The following is a 20,848-nucleotide window of genomic DNA, read 5'->3' as shown; positions in this document are numbered from 1 at the left end:
CTTCTCTACTGGTGTTCTCTGGGGCATGTTTTGTTGTTGTTGTTGTTGTTGTTGTTGTTGTTTCTTATTTCCAAGGGTTTGGCTGTAAAGTCATGAGTCTTAAACTTTTTGAAGTCTCCAGCTCCATATTTATCAAGCACCATACTAAATACAGGAACACAGCAGGGAAAAGACAAGTTCCAATAGAGCTGGCAAAATGGTATGGAAGGCACAAATTATAAAACTCATGATTTAATTACAGTTATTTTTAAAAAGGAGAAACAGCATAATTTAGGGGTCTCCATGTGTGGGGTTTTATGTAGGAAAAATTCACCCAATGAGCTCACATTGACCAAATATTTGAATGATGAATAGCAGTTCCCCAAAATTTGGAAATGGAGATGCCGTGAGCATTAATTCAGAGGGTGCTTAAGGTAGAAGACAGCATGTATCTGGAAAATATTTCAAGGAAAGAGCCAAGAAGGCAGCTAGATGTGGCTGTTTCGAAGGAAGAGCATCTGAATTAGGAGAGCTGCCAGATTATGAAAAGACTACTCACGGAAGAGTTCCAAATGTGGTGTTTATAAGGATATTAGAAAAATTCAGACATTGCCAACAGTGAGAGGGTTGATCTCAATAACCATCAAATCGTTTCCAAAACTGAGGCTTAGTTATTAAATCATTCTTTCTTGTGAGCCCACAGAAAGTATGGAATTTTAAAAAACTGTAATCATCCAGATTTTTATTAATTGGCTCTGTGGTCAAATTTAGAATCCTGAGACCATCTTATTTATCAAACACTTTGCCTTCTACCCAGTGTTTCTTTTTCTTTTTTCTTTTTTACCTCTGATCTTTTTTGATTATGATTTAATACCTATCAGGCTGTAATGGATCCCAGTTACATTTAACTAATAAAACAGAAGTTCAGAATGTTTAAGTGATTTCCTGGATCAGAAATTTCCTGGCCAGGCATGGTTGTGCAGGTCTGTAATCCCAGCACCTTTGGAGGCTGAGGTAGGAGGGTCACAAGTTCAAAGCAAGGTGCAAAGCAACTCAGTGAGACCCTATCTCTAAATAAAATATAAAATAGAGCTGTGGATGTGGCTCAGTGGTCAAGTGTCCGTGAATTCAATCCCTAGTACCAAAAGGAAAAAAAATTCCTAAGTAATTAGTAGAGGAAAAATTTGAGAAGTTCAACTTTTAAGTTTAGGACTTTTTAATGAGATAGCCTGTTTTTCTCTACGGTGGTTTATGTATCATTTCAATTTCATTTTAAAAAGTAAGCTCTGGGGTAAATGTTAAAAAATTGGGTTGAACCTTTCAGCCATGAACACCAAAAGAGAAGGTTTGAAATACTCCATAACTTGAATAAGAGAGAGGCCTGTGATTGATTAATTCATAGTTAAAACAAGTTAGAAGATGGATATGGAGTGAGATCATGTGGTATCATTTTATTTTCAGTCACTTCAGAAGCAATAATTTTTAAAATTAAATAATGAACAAAATTATAGTCTTGCCTTGATTAAAAATGAAAATGATTTTGGGTGACTCTTTGCAAAATTACATGGAGACTAAAATTATGCTAAATGATATGGAAAAAAATCTGTATTTTTAAATATCAGTCCCTTTATTGCTCCAATTACAGCATAGGCAGTTCACAGAAGTACAGTCAGATTAGGAGTTTCATAAATGTTGTTTCAAACTATTTCATGTCTCATCCTATTAAAATACATGTTGCATGTCAATAAGATTTACTCTTCATGCCTGTGAGATATTTTCTGAAGCGTTTTAGAATTAAAACTTTCCCATGTTTAAAATGGAAAGAAATAGAGCAGAGACTTTCTAAGTTAAAAAAAAGAAGGAAAAAATTAAAGGATTAATAATGTGTTTTCAAAAAACATAATTAAAAGACAATAAGCAATAAACTACTAGAAAATAATTCCCATAAAAGCAAATAATGAAAGATTGATCTACTTGGGCTGGGGTTATGGCTCAGTGGTAAAGCACTTGCTTCCCATGTGTGAGGCACTGGGTTTGATTCTTAGTACTGAATATAAATAAGTGAATACAATACAGTACGTCAACAACGAAAAAAATTGAAAAATAAAGATTGATCTACTTAACATATGAGACACTCTGCCTAAAGTTGGAGGATTTATTTAATTTTATGAAGTCACTAGTATATAATATGTTCAGCAAATCATAGGAATGGACATTTGTTATTTTAAAATTATAAGTAAAATATATAAATTGTTAAGGAAAAATTTTGATTAGGTGTAAAAATAAGGATAGAAAGAATTTAAGGGAAGAGGAGACTGAGTAGAAAACTAGAATTAAGAAAAAGGGGAATGTTTATCCATCAACATACAGACAGAAGGCCCAGAGAGGATGGGGATAATTGCAAGAAAAATGAGAATTATGAGTAAATTACAAATGAAAGGGTATTTGTATTTAAGCCCATACAGCTGCATAAGGTAAATACAGATTGTTTTCATTAATGTAAGTTTATGCTCACTTAACTGGGTCAGTCCTAGTTGTTTTCTCCTTAACTGCCTATCTCAGTGTGGCTATTCTGGGAGAACTCTGTAGCATCAGTGAAGTTAGTTTTATGATGATTAAATGGGAAAAGACACAGCTATACACCCACACAATGTGTATGTGTTGGCTATTTTGGTTTACTGACTGAATGCTTTTTGAGATTCTTACTTGTATTTTTTTTCTTCCTGCTACTTAATTCAAACATTTGTTCTCAAAGTTTGTGTCTGTTACCATTAAGTGCTCTGTTCCTGGTTGGCAAGTCTGGAAAGCCCAGTGAGAGGATATGGAAGCTCAAGAAGAAGGCTGGGAGCTCTTCCCAGGGAGGGGGTATGAGCCCTGGGCTCTATGAGCCACCCCACTGCATGGCCATTCCCTTGTCAAGTTGGTCTCAGTGGTATACTTTTTTTTGTTGGTGACTATAGCACCTGTGTTTGAATTCTTGAGTTCTCCCTCCTCTCATTCCTTCCAATGTCCTATAACTAACTGAGGCTGCTCACTCTGTGTCCTTCATGAAGTCATACCTCTCATTAGTGGCTTCTTTCCCTTCATGTTTAGGTGGTAAGACTGCAGGTGGAAGCTCAGTTTGGGCTGACTTTCCTCTATGAAGCCCACTTGATCCATGTTGAGTCTACTTATGACTTGATCCGTACTAATGGGATTGTGCTCTTTTCCCTTCTTGTGTGTGTCCCCTCACTTCTTATCCTCTTTCTCCTCTGCCAACCTTTCTCTCTTCTCCACCTTGTCCCATTCTAACTCGCTTGTGGACAGTCACCATAATTATATGAATGGTTTTCTGGCGTCTCCTAACCCTTTCAGAAAGAGTCAGGGGAAGTAAATTCAATAATGTGCTGCTCACCTTCTCGGCCTCTTTTTCCAGTGCCCACAGGGCCCTGGCCAGCTGAGTCTCTAATCTCCTTTGCACTAGACACCTTCCTTGCCACTTGTCCAATTTGGGACAAATTCTTTGCCTCCTGTTCACTTAGATCCACTGCCGCCTGACCTCACAATGAGCAGTCCAGATTGACCTCCTGGGTGTCTTTTCCTTCTTCACCTGGACCACCTGTTTTCTTGGCCAGAGACTATGGCACATTTATCACCTTAGGCCTGTCTCAGGAAAATGGCACTTTTGTTAACTCAGGCTGTCAAGAGCGCAAACACTCAAAGCAATAAAACTAATCAAAGAGGAAGGGAGAGAGGTTGGTTATAAAGAGGGAGAGCATAGCTAACATGCCAGGGTGACTGGGGGCTCAGAGAATAGCACTCAGCCAGTCTCCTGCAGAGGCACAGAAGAGAAGAATTTCCTCCATATTTTTAATCCTCCCGGGCACAGGAACTGCACAATAACACACATCCTCTCCACAGCAGCATCCCCTTCAGACAGCAGTTCTAAGTCCTGACCACTGCTTTATCCCCAGATAATGTGTTTCTCCCTCCCCCCATAAAACACCCATGGCAGACTTCCTCAGCCCTTCTGTCTCTGCTCATCTTGATACCACTATGTCACAGAAACCAGTTGCCACAAAGACTCCACCATGGCCTTTTTCCGGTTCCAATCATCTGAGTCCTTGAGATGGTCCTCAGGTACAGATAGTTGCTGCTGGAATGCTGGTAATGTCCTCTTCATGATCTGGCTGATAGCTATGTATCTGTATTTTCTTGGTCACATACAAGCAATATCCTTACTGGACCCTTTTGTTCTTTGTTTATTCAACTTAAATTGTAAGTTGAACAAAACCAAAAAAATCACTCCCACCAAAAAATGATGCATTTCGCCTATACTATTTTGCAACCTCCTCTTTCAGATTTATATGTATTTTGATGTTAACTCTCACTGTAATCTGTTTAATTCACTGATAAATGCAATATTCTTTAAAGAGTTCCAATCTATCTTTGTAAATACCCACCTCACCCCCTGCAAGTTGCACTCCATCTTATGTATAGAAAGCACAGTGTAAATTTCCTGGATATATTAACCCATAGAGGAAACTACTTCCTCCCAAATTATTTCTTTCTCTTCTGAGATTATTGAATATATTCCATAATATAATGGAATATGATAGATGTTAGCCAAATTACATAGTTTGAACTGCCTTGAATTTAATATACCTTTGAAGATATAATTGAATCTATAAGAGAAAATCAGAGGTTTAAAAACAGGGCCATATAATATTAAGTCCAGAGGGAACCATCATAAAAACTTCACTGTGCCCAGGCATGATAGCCCATGCCGGTAATCCAAGCAACTTGGGAGGCTGAGTTAGGAAGATCAAGAGTTCAAAGCCAGCCTCAGCAGTTTAGCGAGGCCCAAATCAACTTAGCAAGACTCTGTCTCAAAATCAAAAATAAAAAGGGCTAGAGATGTAGCTCAGTGGCTAAGCACCCCTTGGCTCAATCCCTAGTACAAATATTAAAAAAAAAAAATTTCACTGTGAATCATACTCTTGGAGATGGTGAATGCCCAGCACTTGTGGCTTGTGGGCATTTATTGTAGCCCTACCTAAAAATCACTGTAAGGTATGAGGAAGTGGATGGGAAAGTATGTAGTAATGTATGCTGTCTTGTTCATTTGAAGATGAAGCAAATATCTACCAAATAAATACCAATTCAGTCATGTTCTTAAACATGTATTTATTAAATCCTCACAATGTGCCAGGAAGTTAATTGGGTGACCCACTAGAGAAAGAGCATTCCAGGTGAAGAAAATTGCAAAGTAAAGACTAGAGCAAATCTTTGTTCTTCTGATTTGTTAGAAGAAGGTTAAGTGGGGAAGGGCCTAGTATTTTATGTCAAGATGGGTAAAGCCAGGGTAAGGATTCTTGGATGTTGATTTAAAAAAAAAAAAAAAATCTCACAGTGATAGCATGATGCAATTAGACCTCCATTTTAATAAGATCTCTCTGAGTGCTGTTTTGAGAATGCCCTATAGAGTCCAGGGCAGAAGTACAGGGAATATATCATGTAGGAGGATATTGCTGTAATCCAAGGTAAAATAATAGTTTGAGACAGAGTGGTACAGGTAGAGGTCAGATGATTCTGGATATATTTCAATGATTAGTCTTCATCCAAGGGGAACTATTTTTGTGTACATGCTGTGTTCTAATTGTCCCTTTCTAAATAAGATCTTAATTTGCCTTTGAACATTTTTTTAAAGCTGCATTGGAATGATTTTTCCTAAAGAAAATTGTGTCATCATGACACCTGTTATTTTGGGTCTTTAATTTAGTTGCATTGCATTTAAGAGTGATTTTTCCCTAATATTTTTGCAATAAATGACCACTTCCAACTAATCTATGGAGTATAATTGGAAAAATTTTATGAAGCAATATTTGATTTTATGATTTAGTCCACTTTACATTTTCACAGATTTTTACCTCATGACATAGCTGCTTCCTTCCCCCCTTACCCCCAGCCCTGGCCCTCAGTACTAGGGATTGAACCCAGTGATGCTCTATCACTGAGCTATATCCCCAGCCCACTTTTTAAAAAAATTTACTTTGAGACTGTATCTCACTAAGTTGACGAGGCTGGTCTTAAATTTGCAGTCCTCCTGCCTCAGTCCCAAGTTTTTGGAATTACAGGCATATGCTATCATGCCTAGCTAGGCAGTGCTTTTCACATCCAGGAATTAATGAAGGATTGATCTTCACAGGCCTGTTGCATTGAAATATTGATTTAAAAAAAACTAATAAGTAGTTTGTAATGATTCATTGAGTGAAAGAAATGTCCAGAGAAGGCATGACTCAGCTGTTAAAAACAGTTGAATCTTGAACTATCCATTGCTTTTTCCTCTGCTAACTTCAGTCCATGGGGTGACTTAGACTCTTTATCTCTGGATCTCTAGGGAATTCTTTCTCTTTTTGAATCATCTTCTGTTGTTCCCTACTCACAGGATTTTTTCTTTATAAGTTTTCAATTTGTTTTTTCATTTCCTTTGTTCTTCCTTTTGATTTGAGAAAATGAAATAAAATGATGATAATTAACTTGGTACGACAAACTGCAAACCAAAGAAATAAAGCATGGTAGCAACAATACCAGAGAACAAAATATATTTTAGTTAAAATTTTCTGTTATTTCCAATTCAACTCAATTACCAAACACAAAGGATGTGCTTGTCTCCTGTATGTGAATAAGAAATGGTTTCTCAGAAATCTTATCATTGAATGTGAAAGATAAAACTCTTAACTCTCCTTGAGAGTTTTGAAAGAATAAACTTGTATTTAATGAATACATCATCATGATATATGCATCTTCCTACCTACACATGAGTGTAACCATTGTGCTATATAATAGAGGGAAGGACATACCAGGTACAGTTGATGACCAGAAGACTTAAATTGGACTTGTGGCTAATCCCAAGTGTAATCTGAGTCCAGGGTATGAGGAAAATTTGTTTTGTTTATAAGATACTAATTCTCAAAGTGTAGACATGGCCTAGTAGCATTAGCATCTGAGCCTTGCACAGTGGCACGGGCCTGAAATCCCAGCGGCTCTGGAGTTTAAGACATGAGAATCCCAAGTTTAAAGCCAGCCTCAGCAATATCGAGGTGCTAAGCAATTCACTGAGACCCTGTCTCTAAATAAAAATACAAAATAGGGCTGGGAATGTGGCTTAGTAGTTGAGTGCCCCTGGGTTCAATCCCTGGTACAAAAAAAAAAAAAAAAGCATATTTGAGGCTTTATCCAGACCTACTGCCTCTGAAATTCTGGAAATGGACTCTTGCTCTCTGTCTTAGTGGTTCTGATGGACACTAAATGAAATGAATCCAGCTAAATCCACCAGTGAGCACTGACTCTATGATACGACTGCCTTCCTTGTTTTCTCTCTTTCCTTCAGAATCCTGTTCCAACTTGTAGTACCCACACTCTTTGAGCTCCAGCAGATATTCCTTATCACAATACTGTAGGATCTGTCTGTCAGTGGATTCAACAGTAATTTTTCATTGAAGAGTTCCTGTGTCTTCTGCTAGCAGTGATTCAGTACCTTATTTTGCAAACAGTTCACTTCCCAGTGGCCTGACTTGCTACTTGTGCTCTAAGTGAGTGGTCATACTCAGACAATTCTGATTAATACCCTTGTTCAAGCATAATTAATAATATTCCTCTATTAAGTGCTCTGGGTTAGATGATAAATTATACTATAGTGAACTTATTAGAAATTGGTGTAAGAAGGCTTCACAGGAAAGACAATATTTAGGGCCCCAAAATGAAAGATACTTATTTATTATAGGAAGATGAAACAGAAATGGCAATTAGAAAGGTTAGGCTTAGGGTTAGGGTTAGAGAACAAGAAACCTGAGAAGCCACATATTCCAGACCAATAAGAATGTGAAGCAGTAGACTACACGGCAGGAAGCATGAGTAGTTCAAGAAGGTTGGTTTCTGGTGGAAGTAATAATACAAAAATCTGTTGGCAGAGGAGTGATTTGTGTCTTACCCGGAAGGGGTAAGGGCAAAATTGTTCCTTGTTATTCCACAAAACAAATACATTGAGATTCTTTGGGTTGTTATTAGGAAGAAAGCTAGTATATCTTTTCTTTCTCTTTTTGTTTTGGTTCTGTATATTTGAAATGTTTACTACTCTATTTTGCAACAATTCTAGACTGCATCCTTTTAAAGATCAGTCATTGTTAAAACCTGGAAAGGTCAGGCTTTTTCTGATACACACACACAATCAGTAGTTGTATGACATGGTAGAATAATAATTGACTTTCAATCTTGGTACAGGCATTTAAATTCAGTTTAAAAAATAACAAACTTCACTTAATAATACACTTATACTATTGAGATAATATGGCCTCTTGAGAAGAGGGGTAGAATTGTGGAAATGCATAACTAATATGCTGTGATAGTATTTGTCTAAAAAGTAATATGATAGATAGAGTCTACTCTAAAATGTTCACATGAGAATTTTTACTGTAAGCATTTACAATGATACATTATATATTTAGGGTAGTTTCTAGACTTGGCAAACAGTTTACAAAGTGCATATTACATGGCATTGCTACTTAAACATAAAGAATGCTATTGTGATGAAGTAGCATATTTGATTTTACACAGTAGTTAATGTTTTGTTGTTGTTGTTGTTGTTGAACATTAAAGATATGCTTGGCATTGACAAAGCTTTTGGAAGGCTTTGCCCTGAGCATGCCTATAACTGACCTCATGTGTTACCAGTTACCATTATCTTCGTCATATAGACAACCTGTCAATGTCCTTCTCTTTTTCTGTGTGAACATAATAGATCTATATATTTTTTTTCTTTTTGTTTTAACCATAATTAATATATTTGCTTTTTCCCCTTCAGTCTGGAGAAATGAATTTTAAGAAAATAACCTTCATTATTCAATTAACTGTTGCCTTATCCTAATTATTAATTTGTTACATTTCAGCATTAATAGCTCCCTGGAAAAAAAAAGAATAATTAATTTCCTACACTGTTCTTTGTTTAAATTCCCAGAAATAATTATCAAAGCATTTATTTAGTTAAATATTGTTTTTTGAATACAAGTAGTAATTAATACTGTTTTAATTTAAAAAATAATCTCTAACAAAAATAACTAACTAGAAGATGGGTTTATAGATGTGTCAATGATTAAGAAATACGTGAGGAGATAGTATTTTTTTTAGTTACCACATATTGTCTAATTTTTGTTTCACTTTTTTTGAACAAAAGCATATACTTTAAATTTCATCTCATATCTACATATGTATAAAATTAGCATATACAAGAATTTTATTTTAGACAGCTTTTGCATTGCCTTGACACAAACAGCCAATAAGAACAACTTAGAAGAAGGAAAATTCATTTGGGGATCACAGTTTCAGAGGTTTAGTCCATAGATGGCTGACTCTAATGCTCTGGACCCAAAAGAAGACACAACATCATGGGGGGAACACATGGCAGAGAGAAGCTGCTCCCTTCATGGCATCAAGGAGGCCAGGGTTGGCAGGGCAGCACTGAGAAGATGAACCGGGGCATCTTCTGACCACCTCCTTTAGCCACGCTCCACCTGCCTACAGTTACCAACCACCATTCTATCCATTCAAACTAGGATGGACCGATTAAGTTCCAGTTCTCATGATCCAATCATTTTGTCTGAATATTTTCTGCATTAATATCAACTTTTGGGGAACACTTCATACCCAAATTTTAAAAAACATGTTTTTTAAACTTATAAATGTTTATTTGCAACTAACTCTGTTTCCTTAATAATTTTCTGGCCCTAAAATTATGTTTGTTTGTTTGTTTTGGGAGATGAGTAAGGCCCAGAATGTAAGAAAGTAATGTGAAATATTTTGTAGAAATAGCTAAGCCTTATCCAAGTCCCAGTCCTGTCTTTTAGTTTAAAATAGTAGGCTTTATAATCACAGGTTTATCTTTACTCACCAGCTTTTAACTAATCAAAGTTTAAAATACTTAAATTAAGCCATGACTACTGGTTATTATAAATCCTTAAAAAACATATTTCCCCCTTTAAGAGGAGATATTTTGGGGTTAAAAGACAATTTGTGATATTTACTAGATGAACAGTAAATAACAGGCTCTTCCAACAGCCATCAGTACTTACCATTTTTATAGTTTTTGTGTTTCTATATGCAGCTCATGATTTGCAACTCATTTTTTATATAACAATTTTTTTTTCTAGTTTTAATGCCCTGAACTTTAAACAAAAAGGGAATCCCACACAACAAGAGATGATAATTAGACCACAACTCCATAAGCATGGCAGTATTATAGATGATTTCAACATACCCTTTTTCCCTTATTTTGTTTTTTATTTGAATATCCATATCAGATGAAGATTAACATCATTAGTTTTGCTCTTAGTAAATCCCTAGGTATAAAAGCAATGCAATCTATTGTTTCTATAAACATATTTACAGCCTTAAAATTGGACCCAACTTTGTCCTTTTCCTTTGCAATATGTTTTCAGGATAGCATTACATAGCAATTCTTGAGGTGCAATTTTAAGGAGTTGTGTGGCTCTGTCTGCAATAATTCTAACCTTGCAAGGCTGACCTGAAAGTAGTCTCAAAAAAATTTGAGCTTGGGAATATTTTTTCCACTTCTGTTACTAAGTCTAATTCAGAGTGAGACATTATCATGCCTGCCTATGTTCTTTCAATAACTGAAATGTGAGAAATAAATATATCAGTATGGATAGACCTGCTTGTGCATGTGCGCCAGAGACAGAAGCTATTCTAAAGTACTATTAAAATCAACTCACATTTGCAATATACCTTTAAATATGTTCATTTTCATTATACAAGTAGTCTACAGAACATTTAAGAAACAGAATTTCAAGAAAAGGAAATTCTTGCAATGTTCTGCCATTAAAGGAAAGGCACATAAAATATGACTAAATAATGAGCGTGACATTACATCTTAGCTTCAAATCACCTTTACCACTGCACTTATTCTTTTCTAAATGCAGCTTTATCATTTTCTACAATTACCATTTTCTGAGTTGAAGCTCACTTTCTTGTACTTTGTAGGTCAATTTCTTCTGGAAGAAGCTCGCCTCGTAGAAGCAGCAGAAATGGCAAAAAAAGCAGCTGAGCTGGATAGTACAGAGTTTGATGTTGTCTTCAATGCTGCCCACATGCTCAGGTCAGATTTTGCTACTAAACCTTAAAAGACCAATGCCCTGCTTTTAAGAAAATAATTATACTATTTTTTCATATCATACTATGCATTCTATATTGTAAATGTCAATCAGGCTGCAGATCCATGAGAAAAGTAGAACTATTTTTTTTCATTATAGTCTAGTGATCAATGCGCATGGCATATGAGCTCTCAGTATTCTGAAAATCGTTGAGGACTCCCTCCCCAACTTGCTTTCCCTTCCCTCCAAAATTACTGGTCAGAAAATACAAAAGATAAACTGCAAAACTGAATTGAATAATTGTCTAATTAAATGTCTCCACAACAAAACATTATGTCAATTAATCAATTGCATCTGCATATTTGTGTATTTGTATTAATTACTATTGAATATGGCATGTGGATGCATTTTAATGTGTTTGATAGTTGGAAGGATTATCAAATACAAATATGCATATGACCTATGAAATACTTAAAATGGCCCTGTAATCAGTACTGTTGCTGTGCTGTGAAACAATACATTTTCTAGACCATTACTGTTTCTATTTTCAGAGGGTTATTACAGAAGCTAATTGCAATAGTGAAAAAATAAAAAGGCACATAAACTATTTTTGTTGTGAATATAAAGAGAGACAGTGCATCCATAAGTAGTGTTTTAGGTTAAAGGAGGATGCTTTAACAAAACTCAAATGATTTATACAGTTTTTTAAAAGCAGTATTTGCTCTGTTAGCAATATGTGTACTCCTTTACCCATATTCTTACTGAATTTCATTCCATTAAATTCCCCCCCACCACCAAGTGCTTCATTAAGTGACACTCATGCTATGGTGTTTGTGCTTATCTTCTACTGATGGATTTGTAATTACGTAGATCATTCTTACAAGGTAAGAAAGATAGTAGAGAAGTTGGTTCACATTTGGGTGATTTTTAAATGAGGACTTTTGATCGGAGGAGTAGCTCAGCAGTAGAACATGTGCTTAGCATGCACAAAACCCCGAGTTTAATCCCCAGCATACATACATAAATGGCTTTTGGAAAAAGTAGAGAAACTATTTTCAAAACATTTACATTGAGATCATTACACAATAACATGTAGTTGTAAGATATAATACTCTAGCTCACATCTTATGTGGGCAAGAGTATGGGTACCCCTTGGAGGGATGGGTCTGTCTGCTAAATAAAGCTATGAAAGTAGTACCATGAAATAAACGCAAAAGACCAGAAATGTTTTTTAAAGAGCAGGGGCAGTGACCAGTTAAGCCAATCGGTTAAGAGGGGTAAGGCTTCTAACAAAAATGGAGTCCATGCATTATGGTGATACAGATCAAAAGGATGGGTAGGTATAAGATTTCAATGTGGGAGGGGTCTTGCCTGGGTGCTTGCTTCTTCAGGAAAACCAGGATATGGGTAGGGGTAGGCAGGCTATTTGGCTCTTAGCGGGTCATTCCCTTCTCTAAGGCTGTGCTTGAATGTGAGCTATGACTCAGAACAGGGCGCCAAGGTGAATTGGGCATTCTCCAATCTGTGGATTCCGCCTGGGAGTTCCCAAGAACAGGCTTCCCTGCCTAATGGCGCCAACGTTGCTCAGTCCACACACTTCTCATAGATGGCTTCCCACATAATATAGAGAAATCTCCTGTACCATTTATCCAGCTTCATCATTGATAATATCTTACAAAACTACAGCATATTATCTCAACAAGCATATTGATATTTATTCAGTCCCTGGCTCTATTGGGTTTCTCCAAGATTTACTTGTACAGGTGTGTGTTTAGCTCTCCACAATTTCTTCATATGTGCAGGTTTGTGTGTCCATCATCACAGTCAGAATACAGTATAGTTCCATTGTCACAGATATCCCTCATGTTATTTTCTAATCACATTCTACCCCTTTCCCTTGTACCCCAGGAACCAATATTTAAAGCAAATTTTGTTGACTGTGTTTATCATTTGAGAATATTATTAGACTGTATCTTCAGGGCCTCTTGCTTAGCTTTTTGTTAGTTTAAATAAGGATTTTAAAGCCTATCTGGGAGTTGGAGGTACACAATGAGGTTGCAGTTGTATTCCTTCACTCTGCTGTTAGTATTTAGCATTGCTAAGGCACTTGTTTTGATGATGACCCCCAAAAAGTTGACACCTATACAGAAAAGTCAAAATTCAGTTGATCATTAGTATCTTTATAAAATGAATTATAGTCAATCTGCAAGAACTTTCAATGCAAGGATAATTTTTACAAAATACTGTCATTCTTATGACAAGGTTAGGTAATATGGCAGGGAAGAGGACTTTTTGTTCTTCATGAATAAAACAGTATGCTTTTACTCACAATAAACCATTTGTAAGGATGGGAAAGCACAAGTTTCTGTAGGCTAATTCATCTTACTTATTATAAGTATTTTCATCAACAGATTATTTTTGTACATATTAAATCAGTATCTGGAATTCAAGGTCTACCAATGGAAACCCATTATAAGAACATTACAAAAAATGTCCTTGTTACATCCATCACTCATAATTTTTTCTGACTTACCACAGTTTTAGAAAACAGTGGAAAGTTTTTGTTACGTGTTGGAGACGTGGAAATCTTTAGGATCTATTTTTCAGGACCTTCTTTCCAGCTTTCTGCAGTCTGCATTCCTCATTAAGTTTCAGTCACTCAACGCCCTCCTATATTGACTGCACACGTGACTGTTGCAGCCTGACAATGATATCCTACACAGTTTGGTGGCAGTCCCCGTGACTAATTTTATGTAGCTTTTCTGCTTTTCAGCTCCATCAAATTCAAATATTTCTTCAGTGTTTACTATGCAAGCTGAACACCCATCTCTTATCAGTAAAGAAAGTTCAGCACTTTGTTTGCTGAAAGGATAAGAAAGGTTTTTGTATCTCTTAATGTAGTTTTATCAAAGTGGTTGGCTATCAAAATTTTGTTATGTATGTTACATATAGTTTCCCCTGCAACTGACAAAGTCCTAAATTGATTTTGATAGTCATTCTTCCCTTGAGAGCTCAGTTCTTTTGAGAGATTTTTTAGAAGACAAAATTGGCAAGGTTTAATAACCAGTTGTATGTGAAGAAAATGGTAAAGTCTCCCCCTTTTTGACTTGGTTAGCTGGATCTATGGTTTGTCTGATGTTCCAAATCAGTAATTTAGAGACAGCTTATAGTGCAAGATATGGTTCCACCATACTGATTTAACTTCCCTTTTTTGGCTGCTTCTTATTGAAATAATAAAAAAAAAAATCTATTAACAAGGGAGGAGAAAATTTTGTTCATTCTAATTTTTTTTTTTAAGTGACTGCCTCTGGATATGACTGATGGAAAGAAATGAGGGCCTGAGGCTAGCCCTCCAGGGGCATATCTTTATCTGATTGGGACCTTCAAAAGTTTTGATATTTGAGAAATTTCTGACAGAACCATTGTAACTCGCAGTAATACCTGAAGAGCTTTCTCTGTAGAAAAAGCAGATGTAAAGTTTTAAGTTATATGATTTGAATTAGGCATTTCAGGTAAGGATGACAACTCGGAGGTATCAGAGTTAGGCTGCTTAGTGAAGCACACTGACTGTAAAAACTGAAGGGCCTTTTAGAACATGCCTAGTTCCTGTTTCAAGGCGATTCACAAGAACTCTAGGAGCTATGGAAGTAGTAGTAATGCTGGTCACCAAAAATTTGTCCCAGAACAATAGGATTGCCGTCTCCCCGAGTTCTCTGAAGTTGCAGACCTGCACAGGCCTTCCTTAGGATGGAATGTGTGTGAATGTGATGTATGTCACAGATGAGCCAAAGCTACAAGAGTGAGCACTCTTCCCTTTTTCCTACTCGAAGACTAGTAACTAGAGGAGTCAAATAACCAAAAGTAACAGAAGTAATCTAAGGGACCCAAGCCTACCTTCTTACCTGCATAGGTTGAATGAGTGAGAAATAAACATTTTTGGTCTTAAAAGAGATTATAATGTGCTTATTACCACAGTAGATCTTAACTTACCCTGACACAAAATATATCTGAAAGTAAAATAAGTAGTTGGAAAGTGAGACTTTATAACATTGGAAAAGTTAACTAAAGAGTAATAGGATATTTGAAATTATATCTGCGACAGAAGCAGTGTACAATTCTTAGACTGATAAATAGAAGGTGTCCATGTTTCCCCAACACTCAATGGAAAATCATAAAAATGTGAAAATGATGACTGACAGATTCAAAGACTGGAAAATAGAAAACTCACTCTTGTAACTATATGTAATTACACTAAGTATATATACATACATATATGTACAATCATATATAGTATGTATACACTCATGTGTTTATATATAAATCATATAGCATGTATAGTTTTATATAAATATATAGTATCTACTTAGTATGTGATATATAACTATATTTATGTATATATGTATTAAATATAGCATATATATATATAATTTTATTTGTCACATATAAGTGTTAATAAAAGAAATTTCTGAAGGAGGGAATGGATCAGATAAGCAGTTATCATTAAATAGGGAAATTATTCTAAGGCAGGATGAAGGCTTTCAATTACCATTTGAAAGCAAAGTTGATGAAAATAGATCCATTCCTAAACTGCCCGTCTTCTACTGGTCACAGATTTTTAGATGCAAAGTAAATAATCCAGTCTGGTCAGATTAAGCAGAAGCAGGGTAGATTGAGGAGTACCGTGTGGCCCACAGATTCTCTTTGGGGGCTTGGGAGCTCTACTGGAGCAATCCCCAGCCACCCAGCTTTCCCCAGGCCTCAGCAGCTTTTGCAGTCCCAGAGCTGTGCCACCATCACCCATGAGGAACCAAACAGAGCAAGTGCCACACATGTTAAAAGGCGATTGTCCTGGGCACAGTGGCCTCCCATAAGCAGACTTCTGAATCCCATTCTCTGGAGATTGCATCTGAGTTTTGGAACTTGAGTCATGTGCTGGAAGAAAGTTGGACAATGAAGGGACTTGGGGCTTCTGCCTTGCTTGGGAAGGTGGCATCCACTTGCTGCTAATTAATCAACTGTATTTGCAGGGAGGTGATTACAGATGTTGGGTAGTTTCATATAATGAGTATTAACAGTACATGGTGGTACTTTCAGTACTTTAAGTAGAATGGAAAAAGTACTCCGTGCTTCCACTGAGACTTTTTTTTTTTTAAGTCAGTTTGGTTATCATCAAAGAAAATTATCAAAGGAATTCAAATTCTAGAAATCAGTGAAGTTATTTCTCTACAGTTGTGAGAATAAATAGTTGAATCAACTATTCTGTTAAAGCATTTTGTAGGAACAGATTTGTTCAGGTTTTTTTTTTTTTTCTTTTTCTTTTTTTTAAACTCAAAGCTGGAGCGAGGGCTTGAATATATTTGATGCCTGAGAAGAACAGGCACAGAAAAACAAATTTTACCGAATTCACTTTTCATAGTCTTTCGTAGAAGAGTTATTTATTCAAGTATTTTCTGTCTGCCTGCCACTGTATTTTGCATTTAGTCTGTCACCCTCTTAGTTCTGCTTACTTATCTGTCGGGTAACTACTAATATTCCTATTTCATAGATGAGGATACCAAGGTTCAGAGTCAGTCCTCCTCAGAGTTGGTAAACGTGAGACTTAGAAGTTGGTAAAGCTAGTGTCTTCCGGCCAAGGATGATAATGTGTTTTCATGGTGTCACATTGGTTCCTTCTATCATTACAAATGAGTGATCACTTGGACACTATGATTCTTGAATTTTATTAAAGGACAAGAGGTTTATAAAGAATACCAGGTTTTCAGATGTGTAAATCCTAAATAGTCACACCTCTCTAGTATTATTAAATTATTTTCACATGATAAATTTTAGAAATTAGATTCATAGTCCTCAGGGAGACAACTTCAAGTTTGAATTTTCAAAGGAATATTAAATTTTTAGGACTAACATCCTGGTATAGTGACTGAGAGGAGTCACACTTGAGTGGTGAGGAAAGTGTGTACTTTTTTCATTTCTAGGTGTAAGGGTACAAGCTCTCACCTTACTTATACATGCTAACAAGGTAGCAAGAAAAGCCAAACTGTACCCCACCTACTGGTTCCAATTGCTTCACAAATTTCTAGAGAGCAGACTAAATATATGAGAAAGAATCATTATCTTTTAACTTCTATACTCAATTAACATAGTATTTTTAATTGTTTATTCTATAAACATTGAATTTAGAAATACTAACTTTATAAATTCTACTGGAAGTAACATAAAATTCATATGCTTTTTGTTTGGGGGAGGGGGCAGTACTGGAGATTTAACCTAGGGCCTCCTTACATGTGCTAGGCAAGTGTTATACCACTGAGTTACATCCCTAGCCTTAAAATTTAAGTTCTTAAGTGAGAAAGAAAAAGAACTAGATTGATTGCTTTTTCAGAGAGCTCACATGTATATATGTGTCTTTTAATCTGAACATCTTCGAGAGACATATATAGTCTGCCCTCAATATCCCTGGGTTTTACATCGATGGATTCAACCATGCATGGGTCAAAAATATTTTGGAAAACTGTGTTGAGCATGTGTGGATTGGTTTTGATCACTTTCCTCTAAACAATACAATATGACACCTACTTGCATAATATTTATGTTGAGGTAGATATTAGAAGTAATTTGGAGACGTTTTAAATATAGGGAAGTTGTGCATAGATTATCTGTAAATACTACAGCAATTTATTTAAGGGACTTGAATATGGATTTAGATATCTGCTCAGGAGTAGAGTCCTTCTGGAACCAGTCCGCCAGGATAAGAAAGAACAGCTGAGTCTCCAAGGCCCTGTAGGCCATATACTCTCTCCTTTAACGTTTTTTAAATAACCAAAAACCACTCAAAAGTCACTGGACTTTTCCAATTATAAATTGTATTTTACTGTCAACCTTGGTCAGGAGAGTCTTATTTCAACCACATTGTAATGAGCTGTAAAGTCTTTAAAGCAAAGCAGGTTGAAGGTGGGTGTCTTCCAACCCAGTGTCTGTCCAGTATTCATGTGTGAGCAGATCATTGTAAAATGAATATTCTGATTTAGTAGGTGTGGGTGGTACCTGGGAGTTTGCACTTCTAACAAATTCCAGGTGATGCTTCTGATGATTCTGAGACCACAACCATGAGCAGGTTTTATCCTGCCTATTTTCATTCTTCCCAACTCCTTCCCTCTCCACCACCAAATTACACCTTGCACACAGGTGATGATTTACTCTATGCTAATATAGAAGTTGAAATCCATACATTTGCTCCCTTTTAATTTTTTCCAGTACTCAACAGTATGTAGTCTTTCTCAATAGAGGCTTAACTGTTTCTAAGCAGTTCCTGAAAGGTTTGAGGCCATGGAAGAATGGGATCAAAATCTCATTTGACATCATAAAATTTCTGACTGAGAGGGACCTTTGGTGAATGACATGATCAGCACAATCTTTTTTTTTTTTTTTTTTAATCATTGTTTCCTCTTCGACTTGCTATCCTTTACTTTTAAGATAAGAATGCATACCTATGAGTCTCAAAGGCATTTTTGGAACCTTTTTTTTAAAACTGTAGATGAACACAATACCTTTATATTGTTTGTTTATTTGTATGTGGCGCTGAGGGTCAAACCCAGTACTTTACACATGCTAGACAAGTGCTCTAGCACTGAGCTACAACACCAGCTCCATTTTTGGTATCTTGACAGAGAAGTTTTCATCTAAGAAGGGCTTAAAGGTCATAATTTATTGTAGGAGTTTCACTGTGAGGACCTTTTCTGTCCATTTTACATGGGTCATTCTGGTTTTGCTGTTTTAAGATTTTTCATACATTTTAATGTCATCTATTTCAGTTTTACTTCTATCCCTACTATACAACTTAACTAGAAATTAGCATTAGTGCAGCTTTAAGTAACTTAAAGCTAAACATCAGGTTAATGATTGGTAGGAATTCAGGAAAAACCCAGCTACTATTTCCTTCTGTGGTTGTATTATGAGAGTAAACATCTGTCTAGTTGAAAAAAAATACCCCATGTTATCCTTAAAAGTTATCATCTATTTTTTAATAAAATATATTTTATATGAACCAGTGACTATTGTCCATATTAAGTAATTTTAATTCAAAATTAATATTTCACAACTATTAGTTATAGTTAAAGAAAGTACTACTTCTAAATGGCACTAGAGGTTTTTGAAAATATTTTCCAGGAAGCAATTTTAAATTTAGCAATACTTAGTTTTACAACTCTCACAGAATACATAAAAATGTAGGTAATTGTGAATGATTCTTTTAATCAGATTCTCTTCAAGCATTCCATAGGGTATATTAACTTATTATTTCTTAACAATTTATTCCCACATTTCTTTTATACATCTAATGGGTCATAAACCTGTGTTCCAAAATATACTTCTCTCTTACCAAACAGCACCAGAGAGAGAAATTAGGCATATGAAATATATGAGATAAATACATATATAACAGACGTAAGTTTTATAGTCTTCTATACAAAAGTGGAATTCTATGATATGCAAATGATAAATAAAGCTTGTGATTTCTGTTATTGTATATATGTTTCTGATCTGCACCTGAATTTTAATGGATGGCAGAAAAATAGAATCAGCTCAGTGCAATCATTCCTTGGGAATTCAAGGTCTGTTTCATAGTCTGGTTCACAAATAGGTTTTTTTTTTTCTGCCTCTTTGCTTTTTTTAAAATATTTTTTTAGTTGTAGATGGACATAACTTTATTTATTCTTATGTGGTGCTGAGGATCAAACCCAGGGCCTCACACATTCTAGGCAGGTGCTCTACCACTGAGCCACAACCCCAGCCCTGCCTCTTTGCTTTTTTGGCCCTGAGAGGTACAGGTAATATGAAGTTGGGAGGGCCTAACATATAAGATGGGTATAAGTTGGTGGTGAGAAAAAGAGCCCCTCTCTGAATCTCTAGTTGGTGTCTATTACTGGATTAGTGATTAGATCTTTATTCTCTATATATGAGATAACTCAATGTTGACTCCTAAGATAACATTTAAAATGAGAGACATTTCCTGTCTGCACCCAGGGTAGTAGTTTCTTCTCCTTAAAATAAATAAATAAATAAATAAATAATTTTATATATATATATATATTTAGTTGTAGATGGACAAGATGGACACAATACCTTTATTTTTATGGAGTGCTCAGGATCAAACCCAGTACCTTCCACATGCCAGGCGAGCACTCTACCACTGAGCTACAAACCCAGCCCCCAGAATAGTTTCTTGATGTGAGTGAATTAATTATCTTTTCCACAATCTCAATTCTTGGCTTTGTCCTATGGCCAAAGCACAAGGTTGTCTACATCCAACCTGGGGAAATCTCCTGACAGAGCCAACTGTTTCTCTTTTACCCCACTTCCTGAGTCTTCCACTTGCACGTGAGTGTTACGGCTCCCCTCCATATCTAACTATTTAATCTACTAAAATGGGAGGTATCTTGCAGTGTTTTGGCTTTTTTTTTTTTCATCTTTAAAATGTAATTAATAATAGCAATTGCTTTCACAGTGATGTTGTAATTAGCAAATGAAATAGTAAATTCCTGGAGAATTTACTAAATTTGAGAATTTAATAAATTTTCTGTCGCAAAAAAGAAATAGTGAAGGAAAAAAGGATGAAAATGTAGGAAAAGAATACATTATCAGCTCTTTTTTTTTTTTTTGGTAGCAGGCATTGGGGATTGAACCCCAGGTACTTAACCACTGAGCCACATCTCCAAGCCTTGAACTTG

General features: G+C 35.9%; 1 protein-coding gene across 2 annotated transcripts in view; it reads left to right on the top strand.

Moving 5' to 3' along the window:
- The window catches only part of Tmtc2 (transmembrane O-mannosyltransferase targeting cadherins 2), a 391,166-nt gene that overhangs the window by 312,153 nt on the left and 58,165 nt on the right, over nt 1–20,848 (top strand). For both annotated transcript variants that reach the window (XM_027919857.2, XM_027919916.3), the window contains one exon: nt 11,014–11,128. In XM_027919857.2, coding sequence (XP_027775658.2) covers nt 11,014–11,128 — 115 coding nt within the window. The remainder of the gene's footprint in view (nt 1–11,013; nt 11,129–20,848) is intronic.

Source organism: Marmota flaviventris, chromosome 3 (assembly GCF_047511675.1).
Source record: "Marmota flaviventris isolate mMarFla1 chromosome 3, mMarFla1.hap1, whole genome shotgun sequence".
Classification (NCBI taxonomy): domain Eukaryota; kingdom Metazoa; phylum Chordata; class Mammalia; order Rodentia; family Sciuridae; genus Marmota; species Marmota flaviventris.
This window is presented reverse-complemented; position numbering and strand designations above follow the sequence as displayed.